Consider the following 17,693-nt stretch of genomic DNA (forward strand, 5'->3'; position numbering starts at 1 on the left):
GCATACCACAAAAAAAAAAAAAAAAAAAAAAAAAAAAAAGACTGTGTAATGTCTTCTTTTAATCCTGTTAGGTCTATCTCTGAAAATGTATATAGTCACTTTTGAACGGAGACTCATAAGTTTAAATTTGAGATGTTTTGTCATTCCCACCCTTCTCTCAGTCATGTCCCCTGTGTTGCCTAGTGGGTCTCTTTTGCCATAGTCTGGAAGATTATCAAAGGTACCATTTTAGTTCCCTGATACTTATTTGAAAATATGAGATGCGGTAATTCTATTTAATTTAGTCCTCTTTACCAAAGGGAGCATTGATACCAGCTCTGGACCGAAATACCTCAACACATAACAATGCATGTAAAATGAAACTCTAAAACAACTCAATAGCATCTACCACTTATTGAATGCCTACTGTATACGAGGTGTTTTAGGTATACAAAGTATATAATCCTCTAAATAAGATAAAGAAATCGAGGCTTCAAGAGGTCCTATGGCTACTGAAAGGTGAGCAATAAGCAAAGGATTAAATCAGGTCTCTGCCTCTGTCATGCCAAATGACTGAGGAATTGTCTTTACAACATTGCTTCAAAATATGCCTCATAGTCCTATTCTGATGGCCTAGAGGTCCTTTGTGGAAGGCTCATTTTAGACTGTGGAATAGGACTATGGATGTGCAGGCAATGGCCAGCATATCTTATTCTTTAATCTCCAGTGCTGAGTATTTTCCTCTGCCCAGTTTTGATAATACTTGCTACATAAAGCCAGGTATTATTTCCACTTAAGGATTCATATTCTCTTTTAAGTAGTTGTATTTGATAGATTATTAACTCCCTGGGATTCATCTTTGCAAACTGATCTTCATTAGATACGAGGTTATTTACAAGAGGGAAAGACAAACAAGAAATTCAAAGATTGCTATTGACTTCTTGAGGGAATGGGGGTGAGATCAATTTTTATAGCTGATTTTGAAAAGACGTGCATAACTTTCAAGCCAATAAAATTACATACATTGCTCAACATTGTCATGCATTTTACTGATGATACAACTGGAAATTCAGTGAGTTAGGTTTTTTCTTTTACTTAGCTATTATGAAATGAATTTATCAATATATGAAATGGAGTAATATTAGCTCTAACCTTGGATTTAACCCCTTCAATTGATAGGTTAAGTATCAGAGTTCTGTAATAATCCTGATAGGAGTACTATTAACGTTGAGATGATACTTATTAGGGTACATATAGCTACAACATTGTCTTTTCCTAAAGAACTATGGCCAAATGTAATGTATTTCCAATTTATTTGAGGCTTACTCAGTAATTTACTTGTGAGCTAATAGAGAATTATGCAGATACTAAAAACTATTAAAATTTGGGGCTACTTTTTGAGTAACAATAATGGTAAATTATTGAATACTTACTTATGCTGAGTGAATTATACAGATTATTGCAGATACAACAAACTTATAAGATAGGCACTATCATCCTCTCTATGAGGTTGAAAAACACAATATTCAGAGATGTTAAATAATTTGTCCAAGTCCACACAGCTAGTAAATAGCAGAGCTGAGATTTAGACCAGGCTTATGTGAAACATATTTCCTTTTCACCATTACACATACCTCTCAATTAGAGCTTACAGATTTCTTAGAGGCTGTATAGTGTAGTGGTTAAGAATGTCAATTCTGGAGCCAGACTGTTCTGGCTCAAATACTAGCTCTGCTTCTTCCTGGCTCTAGGAACTAGTGCATAGCAATTCTTATTCCTCTGCACTCTCCACTTGCCCTTGGGAAAATTATTTAAACTCTGTGAACCTCAGTTTCCTCATATGTAAAATGGGGATGACAGTAATACCTACAACATCAGACCTTTCTGAAGATTGAATAACTTAATGTATCTAAAGTGCTTGGAACGATGTCTGGCATATAGTAAGTCCCAAATTAGAGTAAATATTATTATCCTAGAGAAATGATGCTATGTGTCAGGTATTTATTTCATATTATAAAGAATTATGTTCTACTGCTTTGTGGTATAAGTGATTTGAACATTTGTCATTTTGATCTTAATCTCAAAGAGGTTGAATAAAACCTGTAAGATACTTGCAAATTTAACTGAGTAGCATAGACTGGACATACTATGTTTAGCATTGTCCTCCTGTAGAGAAAGCCAGATTAGAATCTCTAATAGGTAGTGTAAAAAGACATGCAATTTATAGGTTTAATCTCCTAATGAAGCAAACTTCATTGCCTTCATTTATAAATACTGTAAAGGTCTAAAGGTTCAGCAAACAGGAGCTTTGACAACATAAATAAATAGTTCCACTGCAATTGGCAAAGCTAAACTATACTCCAGGACTCTTTTTGTGATTTGGAAACCATGCAACAATGCTGGACTCTATCAGGAACAGCTCAAACTCTTTACTTGGGCTGGGAGGGAGGGTTCTTAGCCATCTCTACTCATATCAGCTGCATGTGTGTACTTTTACAAGTATCTACAACTTTTGTTTTGATGTGCACATTCATTATTTGTAAAGCCCAATATTTGCCAGCTATTCCTGTTTGTGAAATCTGCAGTGTTTGAATTTTGACTTTGCAATTGATCTGTAAAGGAAGGAAAAATGCTTTTTAGGAAAGTAATTTCCGATAGACAAAGCTTGAGCCTGCTGGCCAGATTTTCCATTTTGTTAATTGATTAGTCAGTCAGTTGGTTAAGGGCCTATTTGAAACCAGCCGTGTGCCTAGCACTGTACTAAATTAATATAGTGCATGAGGCATTAATTCTGTACACAGTGAGCTTTCAGAGAATGCTACAGTCAGAGAAGCCAGACATATACATGAATAGGTTAGCAAATAATAGTTTTTTATACACACATGCACACACAGAATACATTGAATAGTGCCCCACATAATGTATAATGGAATACTAATTTTGATTATATAGACAAGAGCAAGTAAAGCTCTGATGGAGGGAGATTACCATGCATTAGGGCCACACGTAGGCCATTCTTGAGAAAGGGGACTTGAGGTTTGGGTAGGGTCAGACTGGTGGAAAGTACAGGTAAAGATTCCTATTTTAGCATGAAGGAGGGCATGAACACATGGGGGAAATGTGAAAATGTTCGAAAATAAATAAGGAGGCTATCCTAGGAATTTTTTCTGGCAGTAAGGAAAGTAAAATATGTAGGGTGAAATAATATTTTAGAAACCCTTGAAAGCCAGATTTCTTCAATTATAACTACCTATGCTCACTTAATTTTTTTAGTCTCTTTTTACGCTGACAATGACAATGAGAGCAAGACCAACATGACGGTTAGCTTATGATTCTGCATCCACAGAATCAGTGGTCACATAGAAGAGGCCTCAGAAGTCATATCCTTCAAATAGCCAGCCACTGTAGGAGTCCTTTCTAAGTTTAGCTTGAACTCTTTGAGGGCTAGAGAGCTCACCACTTTCCAAGGGAGCTAGTTTCTTTGTGGAACACCTCCTAATGCTAGAAAGTTCTTTCTTCTTAAGTAGGCCATACTCTGCCTTTCTGCTACTTTGTAGATTGGTTCTGATCCTCTTCTTTGGTCACTTCTGGAACAAATCTCTTCCTTTTTTGTGAAGAAAGTCATTCAAGCATTTAAAGATGATTATATTCACATTCCTTCTCCACTACCCTCTCTCTCATATGTCTAAGCTCATTATATCTTTCCTTTTGTAGAACAGGTTACCCAGACTTTTCATTTGTTTTCCTTCTCATTCGCTAGTTCATTCATTCATTCCATGTATTCAACAGATTTTTGTTGAGTGCTTCCTATGTTCCAGGCACTGCTTAAGCTCTGGGACTACATCAGTGAAAAATCCTATCTTCATGAAGCTTCCATTCTAGTGGGGGATGTCAGACAATGAATGAGTGAATGAATGAATAAATAAATAAATATCAAATAGTAATAAATGCCTTAGAACAAAGTAAAGGAGGGAAAGGGGTAGGGAGTTTTAGAGGATGGATTGCAATTTTAAACTGAGTGGCTATAGAAAACCTCACTGAGAAGATTAACTTGAGCAAAGACCTGAGGAGGTGAGGGAGCTAGCCATGCAGATATCTGGGAGGACTAGGCAGAGAGAACAGCAATTGCAAAGATCTCGAGGAGAGGTTGTGCCTGGCTTGTTCAAGAAATAATGAGGCCAGAGCAACAAGAGCAGATTGAGTCGGTGGGATGAGCACTAGATCTCAGAGGTAGTAGAGAGCCACATGCTGAAAGGACTTGTTGGCCACCGTGAAGACTTTGAATTTGAATCTGGGCCAGATGGAAAGACATTGAAGAGTTATAAGCAGAAGCGTATTGTGATCTGACTTAGGTTTTAAAAAGATCACTCTGTCTACTGTGTTGAAATATTATCTGAAGGGGATGTGCCCTGAACTAAGGAGGCAAGCTCTTACAGTAAACCAGATTAGCATTGATGGTGGCTTGAACCAGGTTTGTAGAGGTAGAGGTGGCAAAAGTGGAGGGATTTTGGATATAATCCTGAGAGCGAACCAGTAGGATTTGCTGATGGATTGGATATAGGGATATAGGATTGGCCCCAGCAGTCAGAAAGATGAAGTAATCATTAACCAAGATCTGAAAGGCCATGAGGGGAGCCCAGTACATGGGAGAATGATCAGGAGTTCAATTTTGCACCTTTATTTATCTCTCAGGCTTATTGTGAGAATTAAAGGAGATAATGTGGAAACATCTAAGCATTGTCCATAACTCATAATAAGAGGTCAATTCAAATTTATTTAATATATATAGATATTTTGATTTTAAAATACTGCAAAAAAATGACCATCTATTCTTTGCAAAAAGAAAATGTCCTTCATGAAAAGAAAATGTATCATTTGATAGTTTGCATATGGTATGTAGAATTTATATTATAGATTAGCTCACCATATTGGGAAATCTGTAAAATGGGTTAATAGTGCAGTAAAAGTTTTCACTCTACACTCATTATGTGATTAAGGCAAAAATATTTTTATTGCAATTATCCAAATTCAGTAAAAAATTTAATGAGGCGCTTACTGCCTTGGGTAGGTTAGCATAAAATTTAATTTGTGTTAAGTTGCCCAAAACTTAGGAAGCAAGAAGTATACTGTTTTTAGAATTTGATTCTATGAAAGCAAAAACAGTAGCTTATCAGATGTTTCTATACATAGATTTAGATTCCTCTATCATCTTCTTTGGGGCAATAAAAAAATAACCATGAGCATCATAGAAAATGCATCAATATAAGGCACTTAGTATCAACTGGATACCTACAGGCTCTATAGAAATCAGGAATTTCTATGGGATATAGTGAGCATAGTGTATCTGTATATTGAATATCTAGAAAGGAAAGAGTGATGGAATTCAAGTCAGGTGACCTAGGTTCAAATCCCAGCAGTGCTGATTATTGAATGCAGGACCTTAAGCAAGGCCTCATTTTCTTCATCTGAAAACTGGGCATAATAATACTTCATGGGGTTGCCATGTTAACTGAATGAGGTAATATATATATAAATATTTATATATTATGTTAGTCAAAGGTTAAGGCATCATTATTATGCCTCCTAGTGTTTGAAAGATAGCATTATCAGATATCCCACAGTGTGATTCTAGGCCATTTCCATCATTTCTCCTTCTACCAGGCTGGAAGGCATGCAGACCCTTTTTGAGAAGTTATGCTCCTTCAGGACGTGTCAAAGAATAGCTGGTAACTAAGCTAGCTCTTCACAAATTCAGAGTATTTTGCTTTTAGACTGAGGTGGATAGAAGTTTCAATTTAGGGGGGTCAATAAGAATGCTTCAAGTGATGGACTGACCTGAGGCCAAGGATTCACAGGTGGAAGGACTTTCCAGGACTTCCCTGACCCCAGCTTTTATAAATAGATGGAAACTGAGGCTCAGAAAAGAGAGTTACAATGACATTTTGAAGTGAATTAATAATACTGTCCATAGAGATTGAGAAACACTTGGTGAATATTGCATTCATGAGAATATTGTTTCAGTCCTAGTCTTTGAGCTAGGTAGTAGGTCTTTCATTCTTTCAACCAGTTACAATGCCTCAAGAGAAACTGAGAGACAGATAGCCATGTCTCCCTGCAGAGGGAGGGACTGCCCTCTGTAAAGGGTCTGGTAAGTTTATTTGAACTAGAGTGTCATGACGACGGACTGAACTGGTGTGACCATGCCCTGGCACCCGCTGGGATCTAGGATGAGGCAGCGTGTTATTCTGTTAAGTGGTGGAGCTCTCACTATTCTTCACTCCTGACTCCTCCAACCCCAGCTCCAGCCCAGGGCCACAGGACTAATGACATCCAAGATGATCCTTTCATAATTAGGTAGTAGAAGCTTCAAGGAGCTTCCCTACAAGTTCAGCCACGGAAATAAGTAGACATTTACACAGATACTAAATACATGCTTTGCCGAATCTGACTCTGGGATATACTGGATCCTTTCTCATCTTTTTTTTTTTTTTTTTTGCGGTACGCGGGCCTCTCACTGCCGCGGCCTCTCCCGTTGCGGAGCACAGACTCCGGACGCGCAGGCTCAGCGGCCATGGCTCACGGGCCCAGCCGCTCCACGACATGTGGGATCTTCCCGGACCGGGGCACGAACCCGTGTCCCCTGCCTCGGCAGGCGGACTCTCAACCACTGCGCCACCAGGGAAGCCCCGATCCTTTCTCATCTTGATCTTTCCTTTGTACAGTTCTCAGACCAAGGTGAAGATTCAAACCTGCTTAACAGTATCATTATAGTATGTCACGTATTACCAGCCTATTTTTTTGTCATGTCCTGGGAGATCTTAAAAAATGATCTCACGTGTAACTTTGTGGAATTAAATATAGTATTTGTTCCAAATGCCAAGGGGTTATCAAAGCTTTGCTTTCATGTTGCAAAACCATGGATAAATTGCTCCATTGTTGCTTAACACCAATCACATCATCAGGGAGACTTGCAGGACCCCTCCAGGAAACACCTTTGTCACATTTTGTCATTTGCTTAGAATTTCAAACAGAACTCCCTTTTAGAATGTGTGAGGGGTGAATTCCGATGCCACACAGAAGAACATATGTATATAGATATTTCCCTCTGTTTTATTTTATTGTTTGAATCTATACAGGCAGCAGCCTCAGATTCCAATCACCACAGGAACAGGTGTTGTGTATCCTGGTGCTATTACTATGGCAACTACCACACCGTCACCTCAGATGACATCTGACTGCTCTAGCACCTCCGCCAGTCCAGAGCCCAGCCTCCCGGTCATTCAGAGCACTTATGGTATGAAGACAGACGGCGGAAGCCTAGCTGGAAATGAAATGATTAATGGAGAGGATGAGATGGAAATGTATGACGACTATGAAGATGATCCCAAATCAGACTATAGCAGTGAAAATGAAGCCCCGGAAGCTGTCAGTGCCAACTGAGGAGTGTTTGTTTGCTGAATTAAAATACTCTGACATTTCACCTCCCCTCCCCCAACAGAAAAGTTCTTAAAGAGCCCGCATGCATTTGTGGCTCCACAATTACATCAGCAGAATGGTCTTAATTGTTTCGTAAAGCGTGAGACAGATTAAGTTTTCCCAGATTTTTCATGAACTTGAGTTTTTTGTCGTTATTGTTATTGTTGTTGTTGTTTTTTAATTTAGGTGAAGACATATTAAATATGAGACACCAGGACTTGAAAACTTATCTCAACCCATAGCTGTCTTACAAGTCTTATATTTTGTCTTACTTTTTTTCTTTTGGATGTTGATAAAGGTTTAAGTTACTGTTTTAGATGGGGTTAAACATTCTCACTCAGGTATGCTGTGCCAGCCTACAAGTTGTGAATGTGTTTTTATTCTGAATTATTTTAGAAAACAACTGAGAATTTCATATTGTGAAACAGAACAAGTCCACGGCGTGTGCAGCTGCATGTAGAGCATATTCAAAAGGCCTCAGAATTCCATTTTTCCATGTGTAGAGTTAAACTTTGAATGTGCCAAACTTTTTCATAACTTTTGAATCTTAATATTTTGAAAGTCTTAAAGGAGACACTGCAAAGTCTTAGACAATCTTTGGCATCTTAAAATAAAATAGCAAACCACACATTTTTGTTTTTTCAGAAAATGGTGAAGTACTCAGGAATCTGGAGACAAGATATTGTAAGGAATGAACAAGGTTGCCACAGTGCATGTACCCAATTGTGTTTGCCTCTTGACGTGCCATCAGTGTGTGACGTGGTATGACGTCCACGCACCAGAGCGATCACCACACCAGATACCGACATGGTGGTCTTCTCTGCCTGAGACCACCTCTCACTACATCCATTATCCCTTTGCCTTTAACCCTGACATTCAGTCTTAACACATTTTCTCTTAAATAATTTATTCATTCCAGAATGTCAAGGGTCCACTTACTATTTATTTAAAAAAATTGTTGGTGGCATTAATTTAATAATTCTTTTTTCTTACCCTCCTTCCCCAAAGAACTTTTCAGCCCTTTTCACCTCCTTCTCCTGCTAGATACAAAGGTGTACATAGTGATTTTATGTCCCCAGAACATCTGGAAGCATTTCTGAAACAAGATACTACTAAATACCTATATTGTTGTTTTTGAACATCAGTGTATATATGGCTGTAGAGCTGTGTATTTGGATACAGGTGTAGAGATTTACACTTCAACAGGTATGCCCCTGAGGTTCCCCGTGACTTTGAATCTTTTGCCAGAATTTTCCCCTAATTCAATTAAGCAACAAGTGGTAGGATCTGCATCAGTGGCATTTCCCCTCAATGCCATTCACCAGCAAGGATCAACAGTGGTGACTGCCAGGCAGGAGAGTCCCGCAGCCAATCCTAAAGCCCAAAGCTGCGGTCCATGTAGGAGTCCACAGGGATGCTGTCATGGGCTGGCACCTTTATACTGAGCTGCCTTGTCCCATCTCGCACATCTAGGGAGTTCTTTGCAAAATCCCCAGGATGCAAGAAGCCACATGACAGCCTCAAAGCAGAGATAGAGGCAAATAGTCGTGATACATCCAGAGAATGAAAGAAAACCATAGGGAAGGAGAAGGAGGAGAAATACATTCCCTAAATGGGATGTTCCGACTGTTAACTCTGGGGAACAGATCACTCCTGGGGCAGCAGACGAGTTCCTCTGGCTCACTCCCTCCATCTGCGGCTGCATGAGGGTCATGCCTATGTGTGAACAAGATTAACTGCCCTTGTCACACAAGGATTTTTCTGGAGATGTGCTGATGGGCTGGGAAGCAGTGAGGCTTCATACCCCATCTCCTAACTGCAGGGAGCTCAGCCATGCCATTTTGACCTTCCTGAAACCAGGACTGATTGCCTGTGGGGGAGCCTCACCCAGAGTAGTTTGATGGGAGAATGTCAGCAAATAGGACAGTTCACCTCATGGGACAACCAGAATCTGATCACCAGGACATAGGAACGGCCCCATCAGATTTCTTGAGCCATTTTGTCACTTAGAAGAAAATTGTGTACCTTCATATTTATTTAAGAGTGCTCAAGGCCATACCTAATAGCAATAAATAGGTCTAGCCAAGACATTACTGTCTATGTCATTAGCTAGGAGTGCTCTCTATAAACTGATTAAGGTACTGATAGGAATGTTTGGTTCTTAATATTGATTGGGGATTGGAACTTTGTTTTTGTACATTTATTTCAAATGAGGAGGAGGTCATTTTCCTAAAAAAAAAAAAAGAGTATTTATTATTGTCTTACTGGTTTCTTTTGATTATATACCTCTCCTCCTCAGTTCATTCTCACGTTTTTTTCTCTTTCTCTTTGACTCTTGCTTTTGCCCTCTCCCGCTCCTTTTTAATTTTGTTGCATAAGTAGAGTGCTGTATGGCTAGCATTGTATTGTATGTAATTAATTTTGCACAAAGGCAGACATTTAGAATAGTAGGTTAATTTTGTTTGTTTTTATGACCATGCCAAAATAATATTCTGGGCTGGTGGAGAACAAAGGACTGTTCTTTAGGACTGAAACTTGATTTTGCTTGTAGTTAAAAAAAAAAAAAAGAAACAAAAAAAGAAATCAACAAAAAAAAACAACAAAAAACACACACACTCACAGATGTTGTTTCGTAAGTGTTATAAGCACTGGATATAAATCGTATTTTTTATCACTTCTGACTAATGTGAAGCTGTTGTACGAAAACTACATGAACAAAAGTCATCTGTTTTGACTCGTGTGGGCTTGCCTCACAGTTGCCGGATTTGAGTCATTTTTATGTCTTGTTATTTCATTTATTTATGCAAAATACATGTGTGTATGAACACTTTGTTTTAGCTCCAGCTCTGCCTCAGTATTGGGGTTCAGTTACTTCTAGCCATGTTCTTAAAAATGAAAGGCTATTCAGGAATGATCTGATTGTAAACGTCTCTTTCATTGGGTCAAACAGTGATGCTGTATTTGAATCTAAATTCTGCACATAAGCAGTTTATTCTATTTATTAGCCAAGTTTGGCTCTAAATATCCTTGGAAATTAAGAATGACAATCATAGGGATGACGTCATTTTATTTTCAGTGGGGCTTAAACAAAGTTTTTATGACTTCACCATCTCATTTTAGATTTTTCTAATTGTGTAAATATAACATAGAAATAGAATTTATTTTTGGTTCATGAATATTTAGTGAAATATAAGTTATGTATTTCCTTTTTGTTCTCTATCCATATATGTTGGTCCAGACTAGAAGCTGACGAGTCACTGTACCTCATGGGGTAGTGAATTATCAGCCACAGTGAGAAAGCAGAGTCCCACCTGTAGCTGGAGCAGTAAAACCCATCACTTGGGTTCTCATACAGTTTAGAACCCACTGTCCACAGACTCAGACTTTCACTTTTTTTTCTTATAGAAAGTTGATGAATTGAACATGGTGAATCTCCAGCACAGCTGGGAGAGAGTCAATTTGCTTTGTGAATCCACATAAATCTTATAAGGTAGTTCTGTGACCATTTAATAGCATGAAGCATGAATGCCGTTATAAAGGCAAAAATCTTTCTCTGAGATTGGCCATTAATGAAAGTCCCACCATGCCAATTAAAGAATGTTAATCAACTTTTTTTCCCATTGCTCCCTATTTCATAGTATCTTCAAATCAAAGGTAAAAATTACCTCCATTTTGTTAAAGAACTTACAGGATCAGGATTTTTCCTTGTCACTTAGAATAGGGACACTGGCAGACAATCCTGTCCTAAAAAATGGACCATATGGAATAGGAAGGAAGGAAAGGAAGAAGGAGAAGAAGAAGGAAAGGAAGAAAAAGAAAGAAAGAAAAGAAAGAAAGAAAGAAAGGAAAAGAAAGAAAAAGGGAAAGAGGAAGAAAGAAAAGAAAACGGAAAGAAAGGAAGGAAGGAAAGGAAGGAAGGAAGAAAAAAAAGAAAGAAAGAAAGAAAGGGAGAGAGAAAGAAAAGGTCAATCTGTGGACAGGAGCAGCCAGGCAGGCAGTTTTTCTGTTTCATTGGCAGATGCGATGCAGTATCTTTTCCAGGAAGGTACGAAAGCTTTGTTGTTTTCACCTGTATTCAGCTCGCCCTTTTTAGGAGCACATCAGTTTGCTTCATTTGGTATTTGATACACCCCAGCCTTGTCCTCAGGCCTGATTTGATTTGCCAGGGTCCTGACACCATCTCTCAGGCCAAGTTCTAAATTCAGGTGCAGGCTCACAGTGCTATTGAGCTTGTCAAATTCTGGCCTCCCCTGAACATTAGCCCCACTGGAGCCTGGGGTGTTTGAAAAGGGTGTGATCACTCTAGGGCTGAAATTAAAGGCTTCTTTCTTTTCTTTATGAAGCCGGCTGCTTCTCCGGAGCACACCCTCCTGAGCGGGCAGCACAGGCACTAGCTGAAAGCAGGAATTGTTTTGAGGGAGCCCATCTAACCCCAGTAGGAAGGCAGCCCGGTCACTGGAACACCACAGCTGAGGCTGCTTCTCTCAATTTACTCGTTTTGCAAAGAGGTGACCTCTACCTACTCATTAGGGAAAAGAAAAAGAATCAGTTAGTAGTTTTAAACCGTATGAGAAGTCCTGTACCAAGTGCCAACAACTGCAAAGAATGCAGCTAGAGGAATGTATTGACTTTATTACTGGGTCTTCCTTTCTAATGAGAAAATGACAAAAATGGTTGCTGTAGCCTTGCCTGATTTTGTACACGTTTGTTTAAGGACTGAGTTGGCACTTAAACTCACTTCTCAAAGTATAATAATATTGTATGACCTCATTTGTCCTTTTTCAAAAGCACTTGCATCATTTCCTTAAGTCATCTGTCCCCTGACATGTTTTCTTCCTTAATAAACAACTTCTATCTGCTATTCCTGCCGATTATGTTCTGTTTCTGATGCCATGTACTATTGAGTGTAACCCTGTGCTAATATCACTGAAAATATTGATATGCAAACACATTTCCCTTTCATCCCCGTGCCATCTTTTCTTTTGGGGACAGATTTCTTCCCAAAAGCTCATGAACAAGTATTTGGAATGCTGGTACCTTTGGGGCAGGGCTAGAGGTGGGAGGGGGAGGGGCAAAAAGGTAAAGCTTAGTGCAGATACTCTTCTAATTGGTGTCCGTGGCAATATGAAAGCTTAAAGGCAACTCAGTGACATATCTTGCTCAGTAGCTTCTTATTCCTGAAGAACCACAAGCAGAAAGTGAGGCCTCAGTGCTGGTGCTCTTGGAATATGGGGAATGTGCAAATATTTAACTGTTTTGTATGCTGCACATTTGCAGACCTGCTCATGTGCATTCTCCGTTTGTCTTCCTTTGTCATATGTGTTTTTGCTTTTTTGAAAAGTGCAGCCTTTATTGTACCCTTTCCGGCTTGTAGCAAATTAGAATGCTTAGCATTTATGTTCATTCATTATTGTATTTGCCATGTAAAATTTTTATTACCTTAGACAAGCTTATAAGCTGTTACTACATAACTTATCTTACTGTAACTCTTTTATTTCCCGACATTGTAATTTGTTTGTGATGTATATTGTGAGATTGTATTCTGTGTTAATTTAATCAGCACAATTCACTGACATGCTGGACTGAATGCTGGCTGCTGTTTCAAAGTGTAAAGTTTGTGTAGGGCTGTTGGGACAACTGCAACTCTGTTGTCAAGGTGCTGTGCTGGTTCCTCTAGCGACACTGCGGGTGCGGCCCTTGGGACGCTAAGGGCGTTGAATACACCCTTGAGCAAATTTTAACTGCAGATATTCTTTGTAGAAATTCTGTGTATAATGCAGGTACCTACTTGGCCCGTGGCTGGTAACTATTTGGGCAATTAGAAAAACAACAAAAACCATAAAAACTAGTGTCTATTGCTGCTTTGAATATGTTTGAAAGTCTGAAAATGTAAATAGTTTATCAAAAAAAAAATCTTGTACAGTCCAGTGTAAAGTTTTTAAATGACCTTAAGGGTTGCCATCACATCTTTCTCACACTCTCCTCTTGATAATGGAAAAAAAAGTTTGCTAAGGATTAAAGAAATGAGAAAAAAAAAAGGAATATCTTCAAATTTCAAGGAATGAATCATTGTTCTTAGCTTTGTTGCATACACACACTTCTTGGATTTCGTTGTGCAGTATTGACGTGAGATAAAACTCAACATTGAGTAATCTTTCAGTGGTACTTTTCAAAGTCTTCCCCTCCTCTGCCTCATAATTAAGGGAAAAGACAAAATTGAAAGACACTGTCTTTATCTATCCTGGTGTATGTTGGCACCTTAGCTACTTTTTTTTTTTCCTTTTTGCACAAGGTGCTTTCCTGATATGTTAAACATGCCATCTTTGGGTGATAATGTATATGCCATGATGGGGCCTAGGCCCCTCAGGGGAGTGTCTGTAAGAACTGCCTATTTATGCTCATTTACCTCAAGACTGTCCTCTCTACCCTTAATCTAGTCGTCATCACTCCATCTTTTGTACTGCTGTTGACACTTACAAATTAAAGATAAATTTTGTTTTATGACCTCCGTGTACGGCCTTGTCTGTGCCCTGCCAACTGCTCCTGCCCTGAAGCCTGGTCAGCCCTAGGCCCGTGCAGCCCTGGCCCACACTGCCTGCTGCTGGAGCCTGCAGAGCTTTCCTGCTCCCGTGGTGCTTCTGCCTTCGCTGGGAGGTAAGTCTTCAAACCCCTTAGCCTGGAAGACTGGCCTGCTTTCTTCACTGTGGAGCATGCACTGCTGCAGCAGGAAATGCTTGTGGATTTAGATGGTAGGAACAGGATCCAAGGTGGATTTCTGTCAAGAGAAGATGGGAAAGAATGTCACTTCCTATTTGCCTGACTTCTTCATGAGAGTGAAACAGTTTATAAAAACTCCCAGCATTCCCGGGTATGAACGAATCTCGAGGGCCAACCTCTCACATGACATCAACTTCTACAAGCCTAGCAGCCAAGAGTGGAAAATGCCGCACTTCTGGAACCGTTGCCTCTGCTGTGGTTGGGAGTGGTTGGCTGATTTCTCAGCTACTTCTGCCTCAGAGAAGGAGACTTCCCGGTCTCCTTGCCCAGCTATGAGTTGGCCCAGGAGCGAATGATACCAGCCTCTGAGGGTCCGAGGCCTGGAGGTGGGGTAGTGGACCAAAGTGAGGCGGGCCCTTAAAGGAGACTGACCAAACCAGCCAAGCCAGTGCTATGGATCCAGAGGTTAGTGACCAACACCTGGAGAAGGAAGCAAAGGGCTCAAGGGAGACAGAGGGGAGGCCTAGCAATTTCTTCTTTGATATTTCCTATGACAAATGCCTCATTAGAGAAAAGCCAAGGATTTGTGGAACTTTTCTTTATCACAGTCAAACTGTAAATTTGATGCAATCTGTTGTCAGTCCTGAAAACCTAGCTTTCCATGCCCCTCCCTCCTGTCCTGTGGGTTTTAAGCATAGGGAATTGCTTTGGAGTCACGCGACCTGGCTCTGCCACTTGCCAGCTCTGTGACCTTCCCTAAGTAACTCCTCTGAGCTTTCTCCTCTGTAAAAAGGGGCGATAGTCCCTAACACTCAAGGTTATTGGGGAAATTCAATGAAATGGCATGTGTAAAACACCTAGCAGCAGGCCTGTACACAGAGCACGCGAGTGAGCCTGCCTCCTCTGATCAGAGAATGTCTCAGCTAGGGGAGAGCATTGGTGCCACTGGCTGAGCTTTAGTTCGGAATCTGGTCCTGTCTGTGATTACCCTTCCTTCCTCCAAGCTGGTCTCCAGGACACAGATTTCTCATTTCTAGTGTATCCTCACCACTGCCTTTGGTTTTCTTTCTAAAACACAGATCTGATCTGTCCTCCCTCTCATAATATCTCCTAAAATCTTCTGGGTTTCCATAGCTGACCAGATAAAATCCAAACTTCCTACCCTGACACCCAAGTGCCCACAGACCTGCCAGCCTCATTTTCCACTGTGGCCGTACATGCCTGCGACTTCATTGCTTCTCTCACACCCTGGGGCCTACCCACGACCCTGGGTCTCTCACTTCTTCTTTGGCTTGGAGTAAATCTGTTCTCTTTTCTGTTTGGAAAATTTCCTATCCTCTTTTCAAACCCCACCCCAGATATCACCACCTCATCAGGCCTTTCCCAGCTCCCCAGATAGTTTCAGCCTCTCCCTTGGGGCTCCCAAGGTACGTTGAAAGAACCTCTATGATCATGTTTACCACATTGTAATAATCTGTTTCTGTGTCTGTCTTTTCTGCTAGATAACAAGCAACCGAAACCAAGGACTGTGCTTGGCCTAGAGTAAGTGCTCAGCAATTGTTTGTGGAATGAATGTGTGAATGGTGGCAACTTGGCCTCCATGTGTGGTACAGATGCCTGTGAGTATCAGGGTCTTAGATGGTGGGGATGAGGGAGCCCATAGGGGTACCTTGATATTAGCTACTTCGTTTGGAGAACATTTTTATTTGAAGCATCTCTGGTCATTTGGGGGGAACCATTTCAAGTCAGTGTGATGTTTTTTCCTGATCAGACCTGAGGGCATTGAGTCCCCATGCCGTGGGGAGGACTCATCCTGTTGGATGCCCAAGTTTCTGAGCCTAGAGTCACTGCTCTGTCCTTCTTCCTGGGCAGCCTGGCTAGAGTGTGGAAAAGACAGACCAGAAATAGGACGTTTTATGGGTTTGTCCTACTCTTTCCTTGACACCCCAGGGCCCAAGGTTACCCTTCACTCTGCCCAGGGAGGAGGGGTACTGGCAGGCCTACACCCTGGATATCCACCTCAGAAAGGGAGGGATACTTAGCTGCTCTGCCTGCTGGGGAGAGGAAGGGCAGTGGCCTTGCAACCTGTTCACTTAGTACCCTCTCCTTCTTCAACAAAAGAAACCCATGGTCCAGGTAATAATGACTCTTCCCTTACTAGTGCTCTAGAGCCTTGCTTACTCAAAATATGGTCCACAGATCAGCCTCAGCATCACCTGAGAAGCATTAAAGCACTATGTGAGCCGGGCTGAGTAGCAGGCTCTGATACACAGGAGTCTCTGATAACTACTATCTACCTCTTCTTAGTCAGTGACATACCATGGCATGGAGAGGTTAAGGATTATTGTCCTCATTTGAATTGTGAAGGCCCCAGAGCCAGGAAATGACCCACCTAAAGTCACACGGAGATTAAATGGCGGTGTCAGAATGAACACTTGTATGTTCCAATTTTAAAAATAGTTGACAGTATTGCATATGGCCCCACAAGGGTCTATGGAGATTACAGCACTGAATCTAGACTCTAGTTACCGCCAGGCGTCCTGAGCTGTGTCGCTGTGGGAGCATTGAGGCATCTAGGGACAGTGGCCTCTGACAGCTCTGCCACTGTCATCCCCTGCTCTGGCTGGGCCTGGTGTTCGGCCCTGACTGAGGGCCCAAGAGGGACCCCAGGCCAATAGGGTGACTCTCTTAAGAGCTTGTTCTACGGTCCCTCTGTCAATTGTCCACCTACCCAATTTTTGTATTTTGGCACCAGGCTGAGTGGCCATTGAGTAGATCAATGAGGAGAGATGTAGATTCTGGGGCTCCATTCCTAACTGTGGGAGTGGGAGACAGACTGAGACACCCAGGAAAGGGAGTGATCAGGGAAGGGGTCTGATTACATGTCACCTTGGCACTGGCACTAGGGCTCCTAGGACCCCATGTGGGTTATTCATCCAGCAGGTTTTATAAACTCACCCGCTGGCAGGCAAGCCAGATCCCGCCCCCTCTCCATCAGTCACTGTGAGCTCTGTCTCTGCCACCTGCTCTCACGGTTTATGCACTCTCTGCTCCCTCTTCTACTTCCACCCTGTCCCCTCCTCACTGCTCCCCAGAAGGATCCTCCCCTCACAGCTTTAGTCATGATGCAGCACACACAACACAAAGCCTAAACCGTTGGCATTCATGTGGGGGCATTCCCGATGCACACAGGCCCTGATCTCCCTTTCCAGTCCACACACCTTCATGCTCCTGACACAAGCACGCTGCGCGTAATTACCTGTACATGCCACACCCTGAAGTGTCCCTCTCTCACTTCTCTTGCCACCGTCACCTCCCATACTTCAAAGTCCAGCCTAAATGTCACCTATTGTGGGAAATCTTCTGTCAAAAATTCTTCTTTTACCCAGAAAACGTGAATTGCACTGAAATGATCTGATTGCATTTGTCACATATGTCATATTGTGTCACGGGAATCTGATGGATTCCTTTGTCACATTCACTTTTTTTAATCCAATAGTCCTGGCACACACTAGGTGCTC

The 17,693-nt window shown here is 41.2% G+C and overlaps 1 protein-coding gene across 12 annotated transcripts in view; it reads left to right on the forward strand.

Moving 5' to 3' along the window:
• LOC102980368 (transcription factor SOX-6) overlaps positions 1-13,956 on the forward strand; it is a 297,561-nt gene extending 283,605 nt beyond the window's left edge. For all 12 annotated transcript variants that reach the window (XM_028500833.2, XM_028500838.2, XM_028500835.2 and 9 more), the window contains one exon: positions 7,116-13,956. In XM_028500833.2, the coding sequence (XP_028356634.1) occupies positions 7,116-7,419 (304 nt within the window). In that variant the 3' untranslated portion in view covers positions 7,420-13,956. The remainder of the gene's footprint in view (positions 1-7,115) is intronic.
• Positions 13,957-17,693: the final 3,737 nt, after the last annotated feature.

Source organism: Physeter macrocephalus, chromosome 16 (genome assembly GCF_002837175.3).
Source record: "Physeter macrocephalus isolate SW-GA chromosome 16, ASM283717v5, whole genome shotgun sequence".
Lineage (NCBI taxonomy): Eukaryota > Metazoa > Chordata > Mammalia > Artiodactyla > Physeteridae > Physeter > Physeter macrocephalus.